Raw genomic sequence first — 12,978 nt, 5'->3', positions numbered from 1 at the left:
TTTTTATTCAATTTACCTGAAATTGGAAATCTAGAGGTATTGTAGGACCACAAATACGTGTGCCAAAAATGGTGAGTATCGGTCTATGTTTTGGTATGGTGCCCATATAAAACGACCTCCCGATTTGGGGTCTTGGGCTTATAGAAACCGTATTTTTTATCCAATTTGTCTGAAATTGGAAATGTAGGGGTATTTTCGGACCATAAAGAGGTGTGCTGAAAATGGTGAGTATCGGTCCATATTTTGGTATAGCCCCCATATAGACCGATTTCCCGATTTTACTTCTTGGGCTTCTAGAATCCGAAGTTTTTATCCTATTTGCCTGAAATTGGAAATCTAGAGGTATTTTCGGGTCATAAAGAGGTGTGCCGAAAACGGTGAGTAGCGGTCCATGTTTTAGTATAGCCCCCATAAGAACGATCTCCCGATTTAACTCCTTGGGTTTCTAGAAACCGTAATTTTTATCTGATTTGCCTGAAATTGTAAATATTCTGGTATTTTAGGCTCGGTCCATTTGGTAATGCCTCCATATAGACCGACTTCACTTGAATTGCTTGAAACTCAATGTAAAATTTCCAGATTTTACTTCTACATATTTAAGATTTCAAATCAAGACGTTATTTTATAATTTTCTTGCACACTTACAAGAGATGTTAATGATTCCTCTAAAACTCAAACAAAAATGGTTCTTATAAATCCAGAATCTGATATGGTCCTCATAGGTGAAATATTTAAATTTATCTTCGGGAATATCCTCAAGTCCTCAAGCCCTCCTGAAATTTCAAAGGAAACCCTAATATGGAAAAAAAATAACTCGTTAACTCGTTTTTAAAGGATTTTGATAACAACTGACGAAAAAAATCTAAAAAAATGAAAAATTAACATATGCTTCCTAGAATGCTTCCTTTAATGAAGTCAAAATAGATTTAATATTTCTAAAAAAATCTTCAAAATTAATAAAATATTTCAATACATTGTTTTAAAGTCATTATACCCTAAACCACATAGTGGTTAGGGTATAACAAGTTTGATCTGCCAAAAAATGTGCCTACAAGAAATATTGATTTTAGACCCCACACACAAAAAAATTTCACGAAAATTTTTCCAATTAAAATTTTAATTGAGTTTTAAAAAATATTCAATTAAAAATTTAATTGATTCAACAAATTTTTTAATTGAAACAAAAATCAATCACAAAAATAATAGTATCAATTAATTTTTTAATTGGATCAATTAACTTTTTAATTGACCTTCAATTAATTTTTTAATTGATACTATCATTTTGTGATTGAAGACATTTCAATTAAAAATTAATTGGATCAATTAATTTCGTGATTGAATCAAAAAAAATTTTTTTGTGTGCATAAAATATATACCGATCAACTCACCTCCTGAGTCGATCTAGCGCTTGGCGTCCGTCCGTCCATCCGTCCGTCTGTCCATGTATTTGTTGTTCACAGGATTTCGGTCGCAATTATTAACCGATTTTGATGAAATTTGGTACAGGAAGTTTTTTTGGGCACTAGGACGAACGTTACTGAATTTGGAAGAAATCGGATCAAATTTAGATATAGCTCCCATATATATGTATTGCCCGATTTCGACAAATGGGGTCACGTTGCACTTTTTTTACTAACCGATCGTCGTCAAATTTAGCACAAAATAATCTTCTGTATCACCCTTTAGGTCTGAAAATTTCATCGAAATCGGTTCAGATTTAGATATAGCTCCCATATATATGTATCGCCCGATTTTGTCAAATTAGGTCATAAAACCCTTATTTATCAACCGATCTTACTCAAAGTTGGCGAAATGTAATCTTCTATAGCACAAACTATATTTGCAAAAAATCATCGAAATCGGTTCAGATTTAGCTATAGCTCCCATATATGTACCGCCCGATTTTTCTAAATAAAATAAAACTCAATTGAACAAATAATACAATGTTTGTACTATAATTTTCTCGAAGAGGAGCGGAGCGGAGCGTGGAGCGGAGCGTGGAGCGGAGCGTGGAGCGGAGCGGAGCGATTTTTTTTTTCTCGGAGCGGAGCGAGGAGCGGAGCGGTTTTTTTTTCTCCGGAGCGGGAGCGGAGCGAAAAAAATGGACCGCTCCGGATCCCTGGGTATGAGTGTTGTACATCTTCGGCAAATTGAAGCAGCGTTCTTATCGCCAAAAATGGTGCGCAATTTATGCCAAAAGTTACGGTTAAAAATTCAAAATCTTCCACTGGGCCATTTTCGGAGAATCGGAAAAGTATTCTTTGAAACGAAGCTTGATTTGGGTCTATTAATATCTGCCGATACATTTTTGTGACATCGGCGTTGAAAACAAATTTGAATTAATGAACGTATCTGAATGACACTGTAATTACTACACCCTTAAACACCCTTAAAAAAATTGCTTCTGTAACATATGTCCAAACACATTTTGCTTCAACAATATATATTTTCATGATTGGTCCAAACAAAATATTGTTTGTATCGTTCAAACATATTATGTTTCACATTAGGCATGCACTGGTAGAAAAAAATTTTAATGAAATTTTCTTTGTGTATATATATATTTTTAAGGCGCCAATTGATTACTTCCATACTTTTACTTGCAGCATACTTTGTAGGTCTGTCTTTTTGAACACATATATGTTTATAGGCTATTTCTAAATTAATATATGTTTGCATCCAAGCATATAATATTTACAAACATTTTATGTCCCATACATAATAAGTTTTAACATATTAACACACATGTCACAAACATGTAATGCTATTTTTTGAACATTATATGCTTGCACTTAAAAATAATGTGCTAAAAATTTGAGTCTCAAACATATGAAAAACAGCACTTTTTCATCCGTGTACAGCATTTGAAAAAAAATGGAATCCTGTACAAGCATTCAACCTATAGGTTCCGATGATTCTTTTATCACACTAAAGATACAATAAATCATTTAAAATATTTTTTAATTCATTTATAATTTGTTTGATTTTGTCTGCTCTCCTAAGCTATGCTATTAGCTTATGAATGTTACATATATAAATACTGATGTGAATTAATTTTATAATTTCAGATTCAATGTCTGTCATCATTAAACGCCAAATACCAAGTTTATCCAGGAGACAGCTTTACCGATGTGATGAAGCATTTTGCAATGAAATTAATGCATACAACCACATAGTTCCCTTACTCGATCGGTACCTGGTAGACACCATATTTCCCAAATGTTTTTTTGCCGGCCAGGATGACATGGGAGAAATCATCGTATTAGAAGACTTGAAGGAGGATGGCTTCCGTATGCAAAATCGTTTGGTTGGCCTGGAACTCAATTATTGTGAAATTGTTATGAAGGTATGTTAGCAGTGAGTATGCACACCACACCACGAAACAATATCGTTTTCTCTTTCAGCAATTGGCCAAACTCCATGCAGCATCTATTGCTGCCAAGCAATTGGACAACGAAATATTTTGGGACAAATGTAAAAAGGTACGCGAAATTGTGTACTGCAAAGAGGCTGAAGAATTCTACAGAAATATATTGGAAACGTCTATTCAAGAATCACTAGACAGTTTACGATCGTCAAACGTCGATGGATGTCTGACAGAGCCAATACGATTAATAGAAAAACTCCAAAACAAGTTATTCGGAAAAATTCAAAATTATATCTGTAACCCAGCTGAACATATGAGCGTTATGTGCCATGGAGACCTCTGGGTTAACAATATTATGTTTGTAACCACAAAGATCGATAACAACGACAGAAGGGATTCTGAAAAATCCTTCGAAAATTCGAACACAAGCAATGCGTCGAGCTACTTACCACGAGATGTACGATTTTTAGACTTGCAAGCGATGCGTTACACATCACTTGTATTCGATTTACTACACTTCATCTACACCAGCACAAAACGCGATCTGAGGGACACTTATACGAAGCACCTTCTCGAAACCTATTCCATTGAACTGTCGGCTACTCTGGAGAAACTATTTACACACTCTGTGAGAGATCTCGATTCCCTACTTCGCACCTACTCATTGGACAATATCACAGAAGAATACTATAAGCATGTCCTCTATGGACTAGCCGTATGCATGTGGATATTGCCAGCGGTGACTTTTGATCCTAACAACATACCAAACCTAGATGTCATAAGTGAGATGAATAGCAGCGCAAAGGAAATCAAATGTACACAGAAATTAACGCCTGAATATCATATTCGACTGAAGGACTTAGCTTTGGAGTTTTACCAAAATGGATATTTAAACGTGTGTCCAAGTGATGATTAGACAATTTTGACTACTCAATACAAAAGTACCTAGACATATAGTTCCTGATTTGGGGAACATAGTCATGCAATGTAATTATTTGTAAGCTAACCAAAGAGAGGATCTAATGTTAATAAAATAGTAGAAAAAATCTATATAGATCTGAAAGAGTCACAAAGTTGTATTTTTGGCATTGCCGATGAAAAAGATAAACTGGGTAATAATCCATAGATTACCCATCGGATCACAACGTTCGATATCGTTGTCCAAAAACAATTTTTTCTATTTTTTCTCTACTATTTCAACTACATTTTTATTCTTACAAAATGTCTATGTATTAAGTTTATCTTAAAAAATAAATAGTTTTTCTTTTAGATTTGTACATTTATTAATTTCCAATTTGTTTTAAAATACTCTTATAACATTCCACAACAGCTATTTTCGTGTTCCTAGTCATGCTGATGTACAAGAATTAGGCAGCCAGTGTTCTTCTTGTTCGAGATAATATTTGAAAAAAATCACATAATTCCATTTTTAATTTCGACAATATACCACAATTTTAAGCGAAATAACAATATTTTTTAAATTAATTATTTATTTATGTGTGGCTAAATTTATGTGTGGCTAAATTCTCATATAACTCAATTAATACATCATACTCATAATCATAAGACAATATTTTTAATAAATCATTTAACTCAGTAAGTATTAAAATATTTCATATAAAATAAATGAATTATGCAGTCAACTTCTTTTAAGAATGCAATTGATTTAGTATACACGCAGAGAAGAAACATGATTGTCACGATCATATTCGAAGAGCACACTAATATAATAGGAAATATTTTTGTGCCGACCATGTACAGTGAACATACAGTGGGTAACAGCTTATTTCGTGCAGTGAATATTTCAATATATAAATAATTGTATCACCAAAAGTTGAAACGTTTTCGCTAGAATTTCAACGTCCCTTTAAAAAGAAACACTGAGCACACATCATGCGAAAAGAAAAAAGTAAGAATTTATGTTTGATATGGACGAAAGATCGAAAAGAATTGCAAATCAATGTATTGTTCTGTTACAGCTTATTTCGTGCATGCTCAATTTTTTCTCTTTTGTCATGCTCCCACTCCTATAATATGCACTCTATCTAACGGTATTCCCTATATAACTCTTTTTAGAGTGTTTGCTAATATTATTGTAGGGCTATTAGTTTAATTTTGCGTATGCTAGAGTCAACACACGCTCGTTATAAAAATGGGTCAACGCACAACAATTGAACAGCGCTAACTTGTCTTAACACATTTTAAGAATGGAAAATCACAGCGGCAAATTGCGTCAATGGTTAATATGAGTTCCTCCACCGTTCAAGGTATCATAGAGCGTTATGTACACGAAAATTGCATTCAAGATAAAGGCAGAAAAGCACCCAATAAAATTTTTAACGAGACTGATGAGCGTTATATTGTCCGCAAAGTCAAGGTGAATCCCAAAATGTCTGCTCCTAAACTTGCTGTTGAGGTTGAGAAACACTTAGGGAAGGCTTGCATCGCACAAACAATTCGTCGGGTACTTCACAACCATGATTTAAATGGTCGAGTTGCTCGAAAAAAAAACCATTTATCAATAAGAAAAATCAGAAGTACCGACTCAACTTCGCAAAAGAGTATATTTCTAAAAGTTCAGAGTTCTGGAAATCTGTAATTTTCGCAGACGAGTCAAAATTTAACATATTTGGCTCAGATGGCATGACTTATGTATGGCGGAAGCCAAACACTGAACTACAAAATGTTAATTTACGACCAACTGTGAAACATGGAGGTGGGAACGTAATGGTTTGGGCCTGTATGTCGGCAGCGGGGGTCGGTAACCTAGTATTCATAGAGCGAAATATGAATAAGGAAATGTACCTGAATATATTAAAAGAAAATTTAATTCAAAGTGCCACCCAACTGGGCATAAAGGACTCTTTTCGATTTTACCAGGACAACGACCATAAACATAAATCTGGCATTGTACAGTCCTGGCTCATATGGAATTGCCCACACCTTATGGCACCACCCGCACAATCTCCAGACTTGAATGTAATCGAAAATTTGTGGGCCTTGCTGGAGCAAAACATACGCAAACACCATATATCTAGTAGGGAGAGTCTGAAGAAGGCGCTGTTGGAGGAATGGCAGAAAATTGGGCCAGAAACTACAAAAAACTAGTAGATTCGATGCCGAAACGACTTAAGTCAGTTCTAAACCAAAAAGGTGGTCACACCAAATATTGATGTGAACTATTCCCAAATTAGTTTTTTAAGAATACCAAGACTCATTTACCTGCATGAAATAAGCTGTTACATTGAATTCATCAGTAATTTTCATTTTTGTTATTTTTCTTTTGTTGAATAAATTAATTTTTAGTTTTGAATAAACTATATATATTCTAGACATTCATGTCTACAAAAACTACTTTAACACTTTTAGTATATTTTATTTAGTTTTAATGTTATAACTGATTCGATGCTAAATACTCTACTGCACGGAATAAGCTGTTACCCACTGTAGTTCTAAGAAAAATAAAATTGTCCTCATCTAAAGCGTTATTATATTGTTAAAAAGAATTTTGTTTGAATCAAAAGATAATGGTCACGAACTAAAATGTTATGGTATTTGTCAAAATGTTTTTCTTCCAGTTAAAAGAACATGGTCACAACCAAAAATGTTGTGATCTTTATGAAAAAAAAAACTTTTTTCATCGCCGAAAAAAGGACGCCATTTGAGAAAAGAAAACACAAAATTAACTTTATTTATTTATAAACTATTCTTCAATTCTGAATAAATAAATTAATACAAAACACAATAATTCCGTATTCTCCGTCCATTCCCAGCAACAATCAATACAACACTGACGCGCAAAATGAAAATGTACCTGCTCAATGATTATATATAAAAAACAAAAACAAAAAAGTTAAAAAAATTAAATGGTCACGAAAAAAATTACATGGTCTTTATGACCATGTAATGGTTCCAGACATGTCTATGCGTAACTATAAAAATAAAATTTTCCCTGCAAAAAAAGTTTAAAAATTCAATGGTCAGGTACATGATTTTCCCGACCATTTAATGGTTTCAAATTCTATCGTTTAAATAATAGAACATGTTTGCGGCACTTGAGAACAATTTAAATGCTTATTGCCAGCATAAATTTTTCTCTGCTCAAAAACTATTTTTATAAAGTCAAAATACATGCACTGTTAGAAAAATATGTTTTTCATATGTTCCGATATAAACAAAATGTGTTTCGGGCACAATTTTTAAACACAATATATTTAAGTGCAAACATGTAATGTTCCTAAACTAACACTAAATGTTTGGGACACATATGTTAATATGTTAGAATATATTATGTTTGGGGCATGAATGTTTTATAAAAATAACATGTGTGAATGTAAACATATATAAATTTACAAATTTTGAGTAAACATATATATGTTGTGATATTTTATTCAGAGAGCGACAGAGAGAGAGAGAGAGTATAGAGAAAGAAATAGAGATGGAAACCGGGAGGGTTGACGAAAGATATCAACATAACACAGCGAGAGAATGAAAAGATAGCAATTTCTGTGAAACCGCTTGTATGTTGTTTCGGAAAAATGTTTTATAAGGCCAAAAATTTGATATGCTTAAGTCTAAATATTATTTAATTTGAATATTAGAATGAGTATTCGGAGTAAAGAGAATAGACATTCGGAACCAAGAGAATGGACATTTGAAAAAGAAACAGCGTGCACCCAGAAAAAAGTGCCTTCGAAACTAAAGGAAAAAATTTTCATCAATATAGTTTATCCATTTTATTTCCATTAAGGTACATTTTTGTGAAAAATAATAAAATTTACTCGTTTCAGTAAAAAATGCTAAACTGTAAGCAGTTAGGAATAGTTCATTAACTAGAATAAGGCATGGAATTTTACTCATACTATTTTCTTCGCTGGGTATAAGAATTTACTACTGAAAAAGAAAATTTTATTCACCGATAACAAAGCATTCGTAAAAATAAACAAAAACCGAACTAAAGCCAAGTTTCCTCAAAATTAGTAAAATTTCTTATAAAATGATAATTGCGACTTCCTTTATAATAGAAAGTTTTTCATACATACGAACAACACTTGGTATAGAAAAATATTTTAGTTCATTCGTACTAAGAAGTATGCAATCCTTTCAAAACTTAAGGAAACACACTTGTTAGAATATAGGAAATTTTCCTAAATTTCTATTGTCTACCTGTAATCGATACCTGTCATCGTAATCGATGTGTTTGCGCGTGGGTGTAGTCGATATATTTGCGCGTCGGTTGTTTTTTTAGTTGGAATCGCGTTGTTTTGGTATACGGAGAGATTGTTAAAAAATAATATGGTAAAATAATATAATAAATAACAAATAAAATATATAAAATATTTGTTATTTTAAATTAGTGAGAAAAATTTTCGTTTTTTTTAAATAAATCTATCAATGTTCGTGATAGTGTATAAAGAAAGAAAACACCAGCAGAATAACAACCCTTTCATTTGTCTTCATTTTGGAATCTTCAATTATCAGGTAATATTCAGTGACGCTAACCTTTTGCAACAAAAATGTTTTATGATTTTTTATATTTGTAGGTATTGAAATTGTAAAAGGAGGACAAAATCGTTAGGCAGCAACTTATTAAAAGTGAAAAGTGCAAGAAGAAGAAAAAGTGCGTTTTACAGTTGATAGTATCACACGGAAATTGGAAATAGTGGAATAATAAACTAATATTTCAAAGAGATTCGATGCTGTTGATTCTTAATAAATATATTCAATATATTAATAAAACATGTCTTTTATTGAAGATAAAATTGCTTATAGAAATAAATAAAATTGCATTTAAAAACGAAGGTAAGCAGTTCTAATTATGAAGTAAAAGTTTTACCACAAATGTGTAAGATTTGTCGAAATGAATGAAAAAATTTCAATAAAATCATTCCATATATGAATTCAAATTAGTTAAATTTTTACATTCTGTAGTATAGTGGTATATAAATATAGGAACATGTTAACTAATATATGGAATGCATTATTCCTAATTTCTACGAAAATCACATCGTTCAAACAAATAAAAATGTCTTTGGCGCTATACGAAGTTCAACTTTCTTCACAATGAGTTCATTTTAACTTAAAGAAGGGGTCACTTTTTTCTGGGTGTGTGTTTTCGTCTTGAGAGCAGCATTTTATGTATGTGTGGACATGTGTTTTGTTTATCATTTTGGCATTATGGGCACAATTTTTTTTTTCTTGGTTCGTTAAAAGAAATCGGAACGTATGCTAATAATATAATGTTAAATAATGTTATGTTTGCATGGGCTGGTGGGCGCTGCAAACTATCCCAGCAAAAAAATTTGGAAGTTCTTCTTAAGGCACAACTTTAAAAGCACTTCCAAAAATGTCCTCCCAAAGATGTTCTTTATTTTAACTGCACAGGAAGTTCATTTGAGTCACTTTTTTATAACTCGATTTTTTCATATTTTTAATGGGAAATTTAAAATTTTATTGTTTCAAATGGGTTAGAAACAGATTAAAAAAGTAATAAAATAGTGCATATTATTTAAATGTTGTCGAAAAAAATGCTAAATCCTTTCTAGAAAAATTGCGAATTTTTAAAAATATTTGATGTCAAACGTTCTAGACAAGCGTTATAATGCATTAAAAATCATACAAAAATTGTAAAAAGTATTTATTTGTCAAAATATCACAAAATTTCTTTATTCACATCCAAATCACTGGATGCGCATCATACCTTAAGAAGTGATGCAAATTCAGTGCAACGGCAGTTGAAATGGAGGACTTCCATCCTATGACAAGCCCATGTTAAAATCATCGCTTCTGCGCCAATTTTGCACCACTTCCGAATCCAAAAAGAAAATTTTCACTACTTTTCTGGCGACTCTTGTTTTGATGGGATGCTATATAAATGTAACTTATAACGATAATTGTCTATTGGTGACTATAACAGCTACGTAGCCCAGTGGTAGTGTGTTGGCTTACAAATTGCATGGTTCCCGGTTCGATTCTCCGTCCAGGCGAAAGGTAAAATTTAAAAAAAATTATATAAAATTGAATAATTTCTTCAACATTATTTATATTACAGAGAAAGGTGCCAAAAACTAAAAATTTCGTGGAAGTGAAAATTAGGTGAGGGAATGAGCACAATCTTCTTGGGGAGAAAATTCTTCCAAGCATGTAATATTTTTGGGCTCAAAATGCTTCCAAACATATAATATGTTCACATAAAACAAACATAATAATGTTTCGGCAATATCCAATAATATATGTGCTTCCTGCAAAATATGTTTGGAACATATGTTAGAAAAGCGATCTTTTTTGAGGGTGTGGGTTTCGCGACAATTACATGATCTAGACAAGCATTAAATGGATGCGACCAAAGACAATAAACTTTAGGAAGATAGGAAATTGGCTTGCGTTATACCAAATGTTGCATTTACCATGTTAGTTCCATACATGTTTGTAATTTTTTTATTTGTTTTTCGTTTTTATTTTTTAAGTGAAAAACTTAATTTTCTTAATGAAACAATGTTCAATTTTAGGCAACAACAAAAAATTACATTTTCCCCTTTATGGAAATTTATTTCGTGCACTTAATGTCTTTTTATTTGCATTTTAATGCTATGTCAATACATTTTTACTGCTATAAGAACTACAAATGTTTTCAGCAACAAAATTTGTCATTTTTAACGATATGTTGAAATGAAACCTGTAAATCATTTAATACTATAACTTCTACATTTATTAAATGTGTGAAATAAATTGAATTCCATCAACGTATTGGAAGTTGAGTTGGATTGTTGTCCAGGGTTTATTTTCGTTTGTTTTTCTTCTTTGGCCTTACACACGCGGATAAAACATAACAATGTTAAGACAATCTATAATGAAAAGTAAAAAAAAAAATTTTGTAAACTATTTTTATTTATATTGTATTGAACGATGTCATCAAAGTTGACTAATAAAATAGGTGCTTTTAGCAAAAAATCAAATTGATTCATACTAAAAGCATACATTATTCTCTTAAGGCCGTATTTAGTTGGCATTATTTATTGTTGTCCTGCTTTTAATACTCACATTTAACTCTAGCTTTGTCACTATATACAAATGTAAATATTTCATTTTTGACACTCTTGCCATTTCAACAATATTTATCCGATTTTTATGAAATTTGGACTCAGTGGCTAATTTTTCGTGCTCTTTCATAATGTGTACAAATTTAACAATATTTTTACAATATCGCAATTTTTCAATACATTTTTGTATTTTTCTTCAAAATCTGCCACTATTTACAAACGTAAATATTGTGGTTTAAGATACTTTTAGTTGATTTGTTTTGAATTATTTTATATGAAAATAATACAAATAAAAGAAGAGGAAATAACAACTTAAAATCCAGGTGTGCTCCACACAGACTGGATTTTTACATTGCCCACATTTTTGCCTTGTAGGACGCTTCCTTTTTTTCTCACCATGGTAGCACATATAGAAATAGGCAACGATTGTATAGGTTCGCCGATAATGTGTGTACAATGCTCAATTTGTTTTTTTTTTTTGTAATTGGTTTAGAGCCGTTAAAACAAGATTCACGAAAAATTTCATGTTTTCGCTCCATTGAGGATTTTTATCCAATTTAAATCCGTTTTTACTAACCAAAAATTGCTACCTGTCTCATTCAGATAGTTCACCGTCGTTTTCCATATAATATTCCCCCACTTCATGCTCATGTAAATCGGAGTAAAATTTGGCCTCTGTGGTCATATGTGTATAAATCGGACTAAAGGACAAATTTGGCATGCATAGTAAGAATGTTAAGTCTACACCCTGTGCAAAATTTCACGTACATTGGAGTAAAATTTAAGTCTGTGGCCATATCTGTATAAATCGGGCTAAAAATATATATATGTGGGAGCTATATCTAAATCTGAACCGATTTCAACCAAATTTGGCATTCATAGTAAGATTATTAATTCTACCCCCTGTGCAAAATTTCACGTAGATCGGAGCAAAACTTTGGCGTCTGTGGTAATATGGGTGCATATCGGGAGAAAGATATATATGGGAGCTATATCTAACTCTGAACCGATTTCAATAATGTCGAACAGATAATGTTCAAAAACAACAATATTTTTTCTGTAGCGAATATCAGAATGCAAAACAAACATAAAAAAGCGGTTATGAAGTTAAAAATACCAAAGGAAGCAAAATATTTACATTTGTAAATAGTGGCAGATAATGTAGAAAAACATTGGTGCCTAAGCTAGGGTTAATGTGAACTTTGCCAATTGTGATACATTCGGGTACAGTTTAGGTTAGCTATAGTGGTAGCCCTTTATTTCAGGCTCACTTTGACTATTTAGTCCATTATGATACAGCAGTATTGAACTTCTCTTGCCACTGAGTTCCACCCGATTCCGTGCAGGAAGCTCAAAGACAAGGAATCTTCTTTTTATAGCCGAGCCTAAACATCATTTCCCATTGCGATGAAAATTTTAGAGTTGCTTTGAAACACTCAGAAATGTCACCAGCATTACAGAGGGAGTAATCCACCGTTGCCAAACTTTATGGTGTTTGGTCGAAACTAGGATTGAATCCATAACCGTTCGTATGCAATGCTGAAATGAACCATTGTACGACGGTTGCTCCCA

General features: G+C 32.3%; 1 protein-coding gene across 2 annotated transcripts in view; it reads left to right on the top strand.

The window, feature by feature from the left end:
- The window catches only part of LOC142234685 (uncharacterized), a 62,557-nt gene extending 57,903 nt beyond the window's left edge, over positions 1-4,654 (top strand). For both annotated transcript variants that reach the window (XM_075305862.1, XM_075305863.1), the window contains 2 exons: positions 3,069-3,346; positions 3,405-4,654. In XM_075305862.1, the coding sequence (XP_075161977.1) occupies positions 3,069-3,346; positions 3,405-4,283 (1,157 nt within the window). In that variant the 3' untranslated portion in view covers positions 4,284-4,654. The remainder of the gene's footprint in view (positions 1-3,068; positions 3,347-3,404) is intronic.
- The last annotated feature ends 8,324 nt before the right edge of the window (positions 4,655-12,978 follow it).

This window comes from Haematobia irritans, chromosome 4 (assembly GCF_050003625.1).
Source record: "Haematobia irritans isolate KBUSLIRL chromosome 4, ASM5000362v1, whole genome shotgun sequence".
In the NCBI taxonomy this organism is placed as follows: domain Eukaryota; kingdom Metazoa; phylum Arthropoda; class Insecta; order Diptera; family Muscidae; genus Haematobia; species Haematobia irritans.
The sequence above is the reverse complement of the archived record's forward strand: the minus strand, read 5'-3'. Positions and strand labels throughout refer to the sequence as shown.